This window comes from Solanum verrucosum, unplaced genomic scaffold, assembly GCF_900185275.1.
Source record: "Solanum verrucosum unplaced genomic scaffold, falcon-dt-bn FXZP01000282.1, whole genome shotgun sequence".
In the NCBI taxonomy this organism is placed as follows: domain Eukaryota; kingdom Viridiplantae; phylum Streptophyta; class Magnoliopsida; order Solanales; family Solanaceae; genus Solanum; species Solanum verrucosum.
Genome location: NW_026020198.1, coordinates 325,597 through 340,830, shown reverse-complemented (window position 1 = coordinate 340,830; position 15,234 = coordinate 325,597). Strand labels below are relative to the sequence as shown.

General features: G+C 30.1%; 2 protein-coding genes across 2 annotated transcripts in view; one reads left to right on the top strand and one right to left on the bottom strand.

The window, feature by feature from the left end:
• Positions 1-15,234, top strand: part of LOC125829951 (G-type lectin S-receptor-like serine/threonine-protein kinase At4g27290) — a 320,066-nt gene that overhangs the window by 92,671 nt on the left and 212,161 nt on the right. The window lies entirely within an intron of this gene.
• On the bottom strand, positions 5,036-6,138 carry LOC125829938 (oleosin-B6-like). Its single transcript, XM_049509151.1, has 4 exons — positions 5,863-6,138; positions 5,474-5,782; positions 5,365-5,424; positions 5,036-5,233 (listed from the first exon to the last, which is right to left on the bottom strand). Exons 1-4 carry the CDS (start codon positions 6,136-6,138, stop codon positions 5,036-5,038), a joined length of 843 nt encoding a protein of 280 aa, XP_049365108.1.

The window sequence follows — 15,234 nt, the reverse complement described above, 5'->3', positions numbered from 1 at the left end:
TTATTACTTATTAACTTGTGACTCATGACATTATTCTACCATGTGTCTATTATTCTAGCCTTGTCATCTTATTCCAGCATGCCAGGAAAAGCATGTCACTTCCACTCATTAAGTTATTGATGAATAAAAATTATGAGAGATCAGAATTCAAATTATAATCAACAAAAAGAAAAACGTAGTTTAAGATTTTGATAAGCAAAATTATTTAGTAGCGATTTGAAAAAGGTAACTGATGATGAAATATTTGAGATGCGTACAAATAAGTTCAAATACCATTCTCATCATGAAAAGAAAAGCATAGTGTTGCTATTATTTTATATTTACCTAGCTCCTTTTTTATTTCCTCAATCATCTAAATAGAAAAAAAAATCAAATATGATACTTTTTCCACTTTTTAAGTTAAGAATCTATTAAAAATAATTAATATATCACACATAAGATAATATTGTGGAATTACATGAGATATATTGTTGTTACATCAATTTTTTTAGACAATTTCAAATTAATTTCTTTTAGGTAAGATCAGTGTTAAGTGAGTATATATAGAATGAAGGTGACATCTCAACTATCTAATTTCTTCCGTTAACCTCAAATCCAAATAGATTTTCATATCCTACTGGATATATATGTTGCTAAATTTAATCTCACATGTCTTGTTTCATTATTACAATAATTTTCTTTTTCTTTTATGTCAAAGACCAGAAGCTACGTACAAATTTTTATTTTTGTCTCAATTGTTTTTTAATAGCAATGATTATGTATTTAATCAGCATCACTAGATTTTCTATGAAATAAAAATTCTTATATTCGGTATGTACATGTTCTAGGGCCTCAAATAAGTATTCTTCGCTAATAATTATCAAAGGAAACTTGGTAGAGAATAATTTATCATTTTCGAATTGATCGAGACAGTAAATTTTAGATACTCAATAAGTCTTAGTAGCATGACATGCTATACTACCTAACTGTTTAATTGTTATATAAAACTAAATTCGGTGCACACATATTTTTAATATTGTTTATTTTTCTATAATAACTATGAAGTGTTTTGTGTTAATGCAGGAATTGTGTAATTTAAGTTGTTTATTCTAACGCTAAGTTTAATAGTGAGTATATAGCTTGTACTCGCAACCCACACATCACATAAAAATTAATTTTATCATTGCTCAAAATTGAACTCTCGTTACTAAAATAAAGGTTTTTCTTATCGCGAATCAATTGAAAATTTGTGTAATTAAACATGATTTTCCCACCATTGAATCAGCTCTACGAAAGAATAAATAGTGGAAAATAGACTGAAATATCGAGAATCTTCCTAATCTTTCTCACCAATTTAATCAAAATATCTATAAAAATACACACAAACATATTTCAAATAATAATTTTTATAGCGGTGTCTATTTGTAGAAAACCCAGCTGTAGATGCCATAAACAAGAAGACATTAATAAGTTGTCCTTCAATTTATATTGAGATGTCTTTTCCCAACATCTCATGATATGGTGATAACTTTAATTAGCTACTACTACTAGAGTAATCAGCTAGTAGATCTATAGCTTAATCATGTAATAATCCTCCAAAATTAGTACACAAAACTAACTAAATTTGCTTAACTGGAGATTTGAAGTGGGGGGAAAAAGATTTAAAAAAAGAAAATAAAAAGTGAACATTCATATCTCCAATGGACAACAACAACTATTTTGGCCTTCATTTCGATTTCTGGCCACGTGTTTAATTGTTATTGCATCATATTATTTGTCAAAAATAAAATAAATCTATAGGAATATAGTGAATCTATTCGAATTATTTGAGTCTGTTAATTTTGAATACCGAATAATTAAGAAACTGACTAATATGACATAATTGGACAAAACATTTGTGATGTTCTTGAAAAACTTTTTTCAGATTTTTTTTGGTTTTGATTAGTAAGGTGGGATCACAGGATTTTTAAAATTAACTATGAAATTCGTTCTAATATATTGCTAATTGTCCATAGCTAATACAATTATTTTATAATCTATTATCAAATCGGATTAGTGATAGATTTTTATTTTTATATCGACAAAAAGTTGTCTTTGGCTAATTCATGTTATTTATAGTGTCATGGAATGTTGAAATTTGGTTGAATCTTTTTATTTTATTTTATTTTAGTCTAAAAATATTTTATAGTACTTAGTTTCCTTTCAAGTCTAGAGTTTACATTAATTGCAAAATATTTAGTTTTATTTTAGTCTAGTATCTAGAAGGATTCTCCTTTAAGAAGGATTCTCCTTTAAGAAGGACTCTCCTTTAAGAAGGATTCTCCTTAATTATTTATAAATAGGGATGTACTCTTCTATTTGAATCAATGCAAGAATGAATACAAAGAGTTATCATTTATTCTCTCTTTAATTTATCTTTCTAGTTTCTTCCATTCCATAACAGTGGTATCAGAGCCTTACATTGATCTTAATGGATCTGTGAGTTCGTTGAAGAAGAACTTTCAACCACTTTTAATTCATATCTATTTTCAACCCACTTTTAATCCGTGCTTTTATTTTTAACGCAGGGCCAATTTTAACTCGTGCTTTTATTTTTAACGCAGGGCTACTTTTAACCAATTTTTAATCTATATTATTTTAAACCTTATTTTTCAAACCATGACAAGCAATACTCTTTCTTTCAATGCCCCACAAACCTTCAATGGTGAAAATTATCAAATTTGGGCAGTTAAGATGAAGTCTTATTTTGAGGCTTATGATTTGTGGGAAGTTGTAATGGAAGACAAACCCATACAACAACTCACTGAAAAATCTTCTGATGCTGAAATCAAACTTCACTCAGAAGAGAAAATAAAAAAACACAAAGCCAAAATTGTAATTCAAAATTCAGTTGCAGATTCAATCTTTTCTAAAATCATTGCATGTGAGACAACAAAAGAAGCTTGGGAAAAACTTGAGAAGGAGTACCGAGGAAGTGAACGAGGCAGACAAAATCAAATTCTGAATTTGAAAAGAGATTTTGAATCTCTTAGTATGCAAGAGGGTGAGACTATCACTAATTATTCTGACAGGATTTCCTTGATTGTCAACAGAATCAGGTTGCTTGGTGAGGATTTTAAAGATAATAGAATAGTTGAAAAGATTCTTGTAACTATTCCCGAAAGATTTGAGTCTAAAATCTCTGCTTTGGAAGAGTCTAAAGATCTCTCTACCATCTCTCTTGTTGAATTGATAAGTGCTCTTCAAGCACAAGAGCAAAAAAGAGCTTTCAGACAAGATAAAAAATTGTTGAAGGCATCTTTTATGCAAACTATCAAAAAAGAAAAGTTGATTATCCTCCTTGCAAATATTGCAAAAAGAAAACACATTTGGAAAAATTCTGTTGGTGGAGATCTGATGCAGTATGCGGAAGTTGCAAACAAACAGGTCATGTTACAAAAGTGTGCAAGTTCAAAGACACTCAAAATAAATCACAAGCATTACTAGTAGAAGAAGAATGTGAGGATGAATTTTATTAGAAGATATTTTTGAAGAATAATTAAGTGTTCAAACTCAAGTCAAATACACCAACTTGAGTTTGAGGGGGAATGTTGGAATTTGGTAGAATCTTTTTATTTTATTTTATTTTAGTCTAAAAATATTTTATAGTATTTAGTTTCCTTTCAAGTCTAGAGTTTACATTAATTGCAAAATATTTAGTTTTAGGGAAAAGGGTCAAATGCCCCCTCAACCTTTAGCCATATTTCCAACTACACACTTAACCTTTTCGGGGGTCCTATTACCCCCCTGAACCTTTTTATTTTTATATTATTTCACCCTCAGACGCTGATGTGTCCACCTACGTGAACTCACCTTCGTGAGGCGCGTAACAATGTAATAAAATGTCCACGTGGAGTCCAAATAATCCTCCCAACGGTAACTTTACTCTTTATATAACCCATACATTTATTTTTTATTCTTTTCTCAATTCATTTATCTCCATCTCTTTTGTTCTTGAACAAAAGCTCTCTCCCTTCTTTGTTTTTCATCCACCATTTTCAAAGCTTGAATTTCAAAGCTTGAATTTAGTTGTTGTATCTTCTCCAACTAAGATTGAATGTAGGGTTTGCAATTTTCTCGGATTTCCCAATTCGACAGCTTGATTTTTTTTTCACTTTGTGTTATTCGGGTTAGGAATGTCAAATGCAAAATTGAATAAGCTATGCATGGAAGAATCAGACCCAATTCTCAAAACCATAGTACGATGCAAACATGGAAGTTTGTTGCATATGCAGACTTCTTGGTCGAAGTCGAATCCCGGAAGACGATTTTGGTCTTGCCCCTACTATGGTGTATGTGAATTTTCTTCAATTGTTTGATTTTATTGGGTTTAATTGATGTGAATGTTAATAACATTAATATATTTTTTTTTATTTTTTCAGGAGAACAATTGTCATTTTTTCCGATGGAGAGACAGAGAAGAAATCGATCCAAGATCCCAATTTATCCTCCCAAAATTGGTGAACAAAATCAAAGAGTTGGAAGATGAAGTTTGGAGGAGACAGATTCAAATCAATGAGCAACAAGTTCTGATTGATAATTTGACAGTAGAGAAGAGGTTCAAACGAAGAAAGTTGAAATGGTGTACGTTTGATTGGAAGGTCATTTTGTGTATTTTGATTTGTGTTGTTGCCTTGTTCATCAACAACCTATTTCAAAGTAGGGTTCATTCAAGTATTGAACTAATTGAATTGCCATAACGTATGTGAGTAGTGAGTAGTGAAAGGAGTTGAAACTCTCTTTTGGTTATCATATGTAATATGAGAAATTTTGTATATCAATATATGAATCTTTTCGGATAAAGTAGTTGATATAGTAGTGTCTATATTACAACAAATACGGGAGAAATTGAATAAACATAACACTATTTGTAAAATAGAAGGCCCTTAATTGACATAATCGATTGTAAAACAGGCCTCACATAAGGTCAAAGTACAATCAAAAACCAAAAACCAAAAACAAAAACATAATTTGATGTTCAATACTAATACATCATCATTCAAAATGGGAAATATTTTCATGAACTACTTCCTTTTGATTTTTTTCTTTGTTCCTCTCTCATTTCTTGAAGTTTGCTTGTTGAGATTGCTGCTTTTCCATTCCATTTCAACTTGGGTGCAGTACTTGGTTTGTAACCAATATCACCAGTAACATCAGCAGATTTTGTCACCTTTGTTGTACCAGTAGAGAAGATCTTACAACTTGACATCCCAGGCTGTATTCAAATTATGAAATAATTAGTGAGTGAGTTGAGTTTGTAGTTAAACATAAAAAAAATAGTATAATTGAATCAATAGAAAACACTTACATTGAGAGCTTTGAATCCATTTTCATCTTGAAACACACCCATTCCAATGACTGTTTGCCTTTTGTATGAGGTTGTGCTTCCCCTACCCCTTCCTCTTCCTTTGTTACTATTAGTTAACTGGTAATCAGCAGGTGAAGAAGATCCAACATGGTAATTAGCAGGTGATGGACATGTAGGAGGTGCACTAGCTGCTGCAGGTGGTCTTCCTCTTGCACTCTTTGCAGGTGTTGCAGATGCATTAGGTGGTCTTCCTCTTGCACCTTTTGTAAGTGCTGCAGATGCACTAGGTACTGCCAGTGGTCTTCCTCTTGACCTCTTTGCAGGTCCTGGAGATGCACTAGGTGCTGCAGGTGGTCTTCCTCTTGACCTCTTTGCAGGTCCTGGAGATGCACTAGGTGCTGCAGGTGGTCTTCCTCTTGACCTCTTTGTAGAATGCTCACCTTCTGTTTGTGTTTTCTATAAATATAGTTAAAAATAATTGTAGTTATTACATATGAGATCTATATCACATACCAAATTAAAGGTAAAGATGTTACCTTTGGTCTGCCTAAACCTGAAGTTTTGCCATTTCCCTTGTCTATATTTGATGGTTCTTCCCTTGTTGATGACTCAACCCTTTGTGGACATCCTCTCTTGTTGTGGCCTCTAACATTACAGTTACTACATGTCATGGCAAGTCCAGTTCTAGGTAGCTTTCCAGATTTTTTACTCTCACCAGCTTCCTTCTTTCTAAGTTTACCTGGCCTGCCAGGCATGCTTTTTATTTCTGGTGGTGCAACTGTGGGGTTAGTAGATACAGGCCACATCTCCATGTTTGTGACAGGTTGAAGGACATTGGCATAAGTCCTCAAGTAAGTTGCCTTACTATAGCAGTTGTCAATGTAGTCAAGAGGTTCACATTTCTTAAAGTAAATGGCAGCCACAGCATGTGCACATGGTATGCCTCCTTCTTTTTACAGTTCTTGGTAAATGTACTCTTTCAGATTCAACACATTCATCACTAAATTCATCTTCATCTATTTCAAAACTTCCATCATCAGAACTTGCAAAATAAGGCTCATCACCTCCTAATCTTCCTTCAACACTTATTTTACCTGTTTGAGTTTCATCAAAACCTAAATCTGCTCCAGCTTCACCTACTGGTACCTCTTCAGTATCAACTGGTACTCTCTCTTTTCTTTTTCTTCTTTGAAAAGATCTTTTTTCAGCCCTCAACTCCCTAACCTCTTCATGTACATCACTACCATAGTCCTCATCATCATCTCCCACCAATCCACATTCAGACTCAACACTATCTTCAGTTGAGTAATCAGAACCCTCTTTTTCTAAGAAATCAGATTCAACAGGGCCTGAAACTAGATCATCAGCATCTTCAATACTAGGATTTGCAGCAGTGACAGGAGTTGTAGTGGAAGGAGATCTAGGAGCAGCAGTTGTAGTGGGTGGAGTTTTAGTGGAAGGAGATTTAGGAGCAGCAGTTGTAGTGGAATGAGTTGTGGTAGTGAAAGGAGATCTAGGAGAAGAAGTTGTGGTGGAAGGAGTTGGGGTAGAAGCAGATCTAGTATCAAAGGTAGTAAAAGGGTCTTCACCTACCCCACTTTGTTCATTTACTTTATTAAAAGTTGAACCAGATTCCTCCATATACCCATGAGGAACATTTTCTAATAAAATAAGGGTGGGGTCCACAACTGCATCATCAATCAAGTGCTTTACATATACCTCCACAATATCTCCATCTTCCAAAGAACAACTTAAGTCTAAAATATCCATATCATTATGAATATCTTCCAAAATACCACTGTTAGGAGGTTTAATACTAAATGTGCAAGTTGTTGTGTATCCTAATTCTTTAATGTAGCCTCTTAATTCAAAATAGGACAGTCTATCCACATCAACATCCAAAAACTCTGTAACTTGCCCACCACTGTAAACTACTTGTCCACTACTCAAATCTAATACTCCACCATGATACCATCTTAAAGTAACCAAAGTAAATCCACTCATCTCCTACCTGAACAGAGGTAACACTAGTAAGGAATGAGAAACTCTACTTTTTGAGGTTGTACTTTACCAGTAAACTACAAGACTATATAAATTCACGAAAACAAGTAAATAACTATTAAAACCCCTAATAAACTACATACAACGACACACATATCAAAATAGCATTTGAATGCCTGTGCAACAAATGCCCTAAAAATCAACACTACCATCAAAACTAAAATCAAATATCAACATAACATTCAGTTGGTAAAGAATAACGTTCAATTAGAACTAACCCTAATAAACATTAAAAGGCCCTAAAAACCTCCACACTACAACATACCAGTCAAAATAGCATTTGAATACGCAGTAAAAATAAAACCCTAATCAAACACTAAATCAAAATAGTATTTAGCTAGTAAAGATCTAACCTTTTCTCAGAAGAAATAGTAACTAAGCTTCCGAGCAACGTCAATAATGGAAGATCGTAGAGAAAAGGAAGAAGAACTAGAGATTTAGGAAGAAGATCGTAGAATTAATCTAAGGAAGAAGAATGAGGGTTAATTTGGTTCAAAGGTAAAGGTAGAAGAATGAGGGTTAATTTGGTTCAAAGGTAAAGGTAAAGTTTTATGACACGTGTCAATATGTGAGTCGTGTAAAGTCATGGGGTCCACTAATATATACGTGGACAGCGCGTGTATACAAACATTTTTTATAAATCTGGTTTAGGTGGACACATCAGCGTCTGAGGGTGAAATAATATAAAAATAAAAAGGTTCAGGGGGGTAATAGGACCCCCGAAAAGGTTAAGTGTGTAGTTGGAAATATGGCTAAAGGTTGAGGGGGCATTTGACCCTTTTCCCTTTAGTTTTATTTTAGTCTAGTATCTAGAAGGATTCTCCTTTAAAAAGGATTGTCCTTTAAGAATGATTCTCCTTTAAGAAGTACTCTCCTTTAAGAAGGATTCTCCTTAATTATTTATAAATAGGGATGTACTCTTCTATTTGAATCAATGCAAAAATGAATACAAAGAGTTATCATTTATTCTCTCTTTAATTTATCTTTCTAGTTTCTTCCATTCCATAACATCATGGACGGGTGCTTTTATATATGTGCTAATTTTGATTATTAAAGTTAGTCAATAAGTAATATTTTAGTTAATGCTGATTGAAACAAACAACATGCTTCAAGTATTAAAATATTTGTCAAAATAAAATATAAAAAATTGACTTGCACCTACGAAAAATGTAAGACATTTTGAAAAAACATTTCTTTTAAGAGATTACTTTTGAAATTCAACTTCTAGAAAATATTTTCATTAATTAAGAAAAAATATCACTCTCATTTCAAACACGTACTCAACATTTGAAGAAGTTCATATTAATTGAGTTCACGATGATTGTACATTATTATTATTATTGCATTATTTTGCTAACGTGGCAACACTTGTATCATCGATTTCAGTAAAGGTGGACTACATTTTTTGTTTAAATTAAATAAATGATATATTTAAATAAAATAACAAATTCATACTACTATTCTGTTTGTTGAAGTCAATCCATTGCATCTGATAATTAAATTTTAGTTGCAATATTCGAATAACAATAGTTTCTTACGTGATGTCCACTAATTTGGCATAAACCCTTTGAATATTACCCTAACACAAGTCAAAATAAAAATGTCCTATCGTTTATTATTCTTTTTTTCAACCAATAGAAAAAAATAATTATGTTTCGATGGTTCAATAGGATCAAGAATTTTCAAGAATATTTGAAAAGAGGAAAGCGCAAGCAAATTTTCTTTTAGTTATTGTATCAGCAATCAATATGAATTTGATTTATTATAATCAGAACAATTATTTAAATTTTATGTCTCAATTTATTTTTCACTATAGTAAAAAATAGTATCAAACTAGTGATTTGTTGTGGTAATTTTTGCAAGTTATATGCTACCGTACAAGTTTGAATATAACGAGGTTGTCATCAAAATATTGAAAATTTGTTGACCATAATTCTTATATTATAAAAATAAATAAAGAAATTAAAAAGGGAAACAAAAGGAGTAGGCATGATTTAAATATGAACAAAAAATAATAATACCAACCAACAACCCCAATAATAAAAAGAAAACCAACATAAATCATACAAACGTCAAGATATTGAATTTTTGTATATTAGTTACTCCTATTTAACATTAAATAATCAAAAAAAGTTGGTCACACCGACAAAGAAAATAAATATTAATCAAGCTCTATTATTTCCATTTCAATAGGTCGCAATCATCCCCACATTAAAATTAACTTACACATGTTGATTTTGACAATCATTGCAAATTTTATTTAAGGATTTCAAAATTGTGTTGTTTAAGACTCAATAATTTTTCATATGTGATGCATAAGTAGACATGATCACACACTAATTTTTTGCACCTATAAAATTTCCCACTCAATTTATAAATTATTATATACTCCACTAATAAGGTCGTTGAAAGAAGCTTAAGAGCAACAATAAATTATCTTCGTGTCACTTTATAGGTTATGAGTTGAGTCGTGAAAATAGTTACTAATGTTTGCATTAGGTAGATTGTCTACGTCATACCTTTTAGATTCAGCCTTTCACCCGACTTTCAAACATAATGTTTTGTACACCAAAAATATTCTTAGTAAAGTCGTACTTAACACGATTTGTTTTATCTTTCGCTCATTATTTAAAAATTAATCAAAGGCATTAAAAGTGTGATGTGGTCATTGGCGGTGGAACCCAAACGGGCAAATTAGAAAAAGACAACTTTAGATGTCACTAATCATTGTTTAATTGGATAAGCAAGTAAAGTTATATTGTTAATTTATTAAACAATAAATTAGGACCCCTAGATGTATAATTGAGGTATCCAGTTGTACAAAGCTAACAGTAATGATGAATATAATCTTGAGGATTAATATGTTGGATTAATTTAATACTCTATGGTTTTCAATCAATTAGTTGACCCTACACGCTTTGGATGCCCTAATGAAGCATTTCATATACTACTTTTTCTTGTATAATCTTCTATACATTACAACATTAAATTGGTTACATACTTATATACTCTCTCATTTCAATTTATATAGTGGAAGATTTTTGGCATAAACTTAATTAATTACTTTTTTAACTAAAAAAAATTGTAATATTAAATCTATGATAAGAGAACATGAAGGTCAAAGATTAAGATAAAATGTTAGGTAATCAAATCTCTCCTCAGAGGAGAAAATGGTTCTAGCTTAGAATATTTTGTTAATTTTCTCTCTCTTTTTTTATCATCTTCTTTGTTCTTTTTTTTTTATAATCGTCTAGATAAGTTTGTATGTACCTTTCTTAATTCTACAAAATACTTCACACCTTCCACCAGCAATAGATCATATCTGGTAACTCTGTCCATCAAAGTTAGGACAAGCAAGAAGAATAAATCACTCAGTGTTTTTATCTTTACTAGGACTTGAACTTGAGAGTTGAGATCTCATAATTTTTAATTCATTTCATTGATCACTAGGCCACACCTTTGAAGACAAAAATAATTATACTAGCAAGACTCGAACTTGCAACCGCTGGATACACATGTTTATTACTACTATTTTTATTTATTTTGTGTTAGTTATCTTATTATTTTTGTTGATATTTTTCTTTTCTTAGTATCTTCATTAGAATTTCTTTTACTCTCGTATTTTTCAAACCGCTCGAGCCGAGGATCTATTTAAAACGATCTCTCAACCTATAAGCATTAAAGTCAAAAGAAAAAAATATAAAATTAATATTTGAATGTACTAGTTAGGAAATAATATCACATACTCATAAATAATATTAATAGTACTATTAGAAGATAACAAACAACCGGTTTGACCGGCGGTTGTTGATAGCCGGCTTTGTCCGACCGGTTTTATATCTTCAGTAGTCTCGCACGTGCATCAGCTGAGTCATCGCACGTGCCTCAGAAAATTCCATTTTAAGGAATTATCATGTGTAGATGGGAGACTTGACAAAAAATTTAAATTTTGAAAGTGTGCCATTTATATTTCGTTTGGAAAACAATTCCATTTGGCATTGTCCTCTGCAAAGTAATATAAAAAGAATTTTTTTTTGTCTAAATAGAAGTTTTTTTCAGAAGATATTGCACTTATTTTTGTTTGAAATTGAAATATTATCGTAATACTCCTTGAATTATGGGATGGTGGTCCAAATGAGAAAATTCTTTGGAAGGTCTAATTTGACAACATTGACTAGAACAAGGTCCCAAAAAGTAAGATGACAAAATATTTTTTAGTGTTTTAGAAACTAACCTAGATATTAGATTTATATATAATTAGATAGTATTATGTAATTTGATATTTTTATATTAATTATATGGTCAATATGAAATTGTGGAGGTACAAATATATTTTTGTAATTATAAAAGTGAAATATTTTTTCTATTTCTCTTTTCATTTTTTTCTATTATTCAATTTCCTTAGTTCAAATTATCGATCTTTGAGCCGGGCCTTCTCACCCCAACATTATCATTCTTTCGATTTTTCATTATTTTTCCATAGTTGTTAAACAAAATTTGATTTTTTTTCTAGCTTATTTTCTATCTACTTTATTACTATATTAATATTTTTCCTTTCTAAATTATTTTTCCTGTTTTTGTTAATCATAAATGTAATAAATAATACTCCTATAGAATGAATACTTGGAGCCAATCTGAGGATTTTGGTAGTAAAGTGAACCTCTAAGAAAATAACAGGTAATTGACATTTGTGTACTTAGTCACGTGACCACTCAACCTTCGAAACTTTGAAAACGTTGTCTTAAAAATTAATTATATTTATATATTATTAGAATATTATATGAATAAATTAGATTTTTTCTTTTTCTTAATTTATATAACTCACATTTTTAGTCATTTTTTTAAAAAAGTGACACAATTTTCTTATATGACAAATGATTAATGTCAATATAACATTTTACCTACGTTGGATTCACTTTTAATGTGCCACAATCTTTTCATATTTTTCAAAAATTTGTGCCAGTTAAACTATTCATGGTATTTAGTGCTTAATTAAATTCTATGAGTCCTCTTTTTACTCGATCAACAAATTTATCGTCCCCGTTTTTTTTTAATCTTCTCAGTATACTAAACATTTGTATTTGACCGCAAAGTGTCGGTGTTTGGTTGAGAGTTAAGAAGTTTGTTAGATCTTCACTTTATAATTTAATCAAATTGATTTGTTTTTATGTGTCTTCTTTTTGTATATTTTTTGTTGCATGTTAATGTTCTTACATCATCCAACGCGTATTTTTCACACAACATATTATTCGAGGGTGTAGTAAAATATACAACGTAATTTATTTCGCCAAGAGTTTGAAATGGATAGGTTTGTGTTAAATTTGAGAAGATCAAAATAGATTGAATTAATAAATGGACAAGTCATTAACTCGTTCAAAGTTATTTGGGCTGAATTGAGCAAAAACTCGAATCATAATCCAATCCGTCCAATTCTTACTAAGTTTTCAATTTAAAATTAATTTTTTTTAATAATTTGTTTAAGTACCTAATAAAACTTTATCCCTTATATTATGACTATAAAAAATAGATAAAAAAAATATTTAGATAAAATCAATCAAAACTACGTATATATTAACTAAGTTTTAAATGAATTGGACTGAACGAGTCAAAATAAACTTATTACTAATAAATTAAGTAAATTATTAGCCGTCCACATATAAATAAATTAAATAGATTATAATTTTACGAGCTGATTTTCAAATCCTTAACCCTAGAAGCTAGAGATTGATAAACTATTAAATCCATAGGTTATATTCTTTCATCACGGATAACCCTTTTATAGGCTCAACTTTTCCACAGCAACATTTCTACCTTTTTTTTCATTAAATTTTTGGCTTTACATGTTACACTCTTAATAATTATCATGGGCTTTTACCTTCTTCTTTTTTTCTTATCCAACAATTATTGTGATTTTTTGTAGTTTCATTTAGGTTAAAAGAAGTGATCTCATATTACCATAATTAGTACTATAACTCTACGTAATTCACTTCATCATTTAATGAGTACTCCTATACTTCTAAAAAGTAACAATATGTTACTCCATATTTTTGAATATTTTTACCTTTAGAAAAGGAAAGATTTTATGAAGCCTTTTTGTATAGCTCCACTTGTTCAAGGCAACTTTCGTTATTTTCGGAATTACTGTAAAAAGACTATTTTATTTTATTTTTTATAAAAAGAAAGAGGTCCACCACTTAATAATTTCTTTTATACGTACAATAATTCGTTTAGTATTTTTGTCTTTTCAAAATTTTGTTTAGTTGAAGTGTCAAATTTTGGTTTGTGCATTTGTGTTTTTGGCGGAGCGTGAATGACGCTAATTATTTTAGATAAGTATAATTATTACCACAAAAACAAAAACCGATTAAGACGAAAGGAAAAAGTTGACTAAATGGAGTCTAATTACTATCAAGTCCTCATGAAAAAATTGCGAGTTTGAAAATATATACACTGACAACATAGATAATACATTATATTGAGTTTTAGTTTTTCAAGTTATTATATCAAGATTCATGTTAGAGAGTTATTAATTGTTGTATGTCTACTTAAAAATAGTTTTCATTTTTCTCAAAATTATCAAGTCATTTGGTACATTCGACAAATATAGATAATTTTGGGATTAAACATTTAGTAGTTTCCTCTTGTTTGGTTATTGATTCTAGATACGTTATAGTATGATTAGTAATTAGTTTTGAGATAAGTTTTTCCAAGAGTGAAATTGTTTAGTGCTAACTCTACTAATCACCTACTTATCTCATGATAAAATAATTAAAATGACAGAAACACCCTTAAACTTTCTCTATTTATTTTTCTTACTCATTAAATAAGATTAATGATATTTTTATAAACAACAACTTCTTAAAAATTAAATAACATATGTTATTGTTAATAAAACAATCGAACAAATAATAAGAAATAATATCAAGATAACCAGCCACATCATAATTAGTTACAACATACATTATCTTTAATTCAAATAACCTCTTAGTGTATTATATATTTCGTGCACAAAAAAATTTAATCTAAGTGGGATTATATAATTTCATGCACTAAAAAGTCTGATCTAATGATTAATAAAGTAACTCAATACCACACAAGTTAATCCGTACACTACGATTATTAAATTCTAAAAAACATATTTCATATATTATAGGAGAGTACCATTTCAAAGGGGTGATTTGGACATTAATCCTTTGATGACGGCAATGACCCGCTGTTTTCTCGGTCAAGGAATTTCGAACATGACCAAAAACAAGAAAACAAATGTACTAATTTTTCTTTTTTTTCTTCTTCTTTCCTTTTCTTTTATTCTTACAAAAAAATATATTAGGAATTTATTACAGCTAAAAACAAAAATTAAATGCTCATTATTTCCCAGATCTTATGATCTTAAGATTAGATGATTAGTTAAGCCCTTTTCATCATATCCTCCTTCTATCCTATATTATTCTCCTTGTGTATTCATTTTATATATATACAAAATTTATCATTTATATTATCAAAGACAAATCTTGAATCTTGATTTATTACCTCGTGGAATTCACACGGTAAAAAATTTCATGAGAGGAGGAGCCAGGATTTAAAGTTTCATTAGATCTTTTTCATTTGAATCTTTATCTCTGTTTATCTACAAATATATACACACATTATATTATTATTATTATCATTATGAATATAATATCTACTATTTCATTCTTCTTTCTTGATTTCATTATTATAAAACACCATTAAGGAGTAGTAGGTGAAAAACACAATAGTCCACAAAATTTCATGTCCTGTTTGATTTTTTTTTTTTTTTTTTATGTTCTTGGTCATGTGAAAGGGTGAAAAAAAAGGAGCAATTAAAC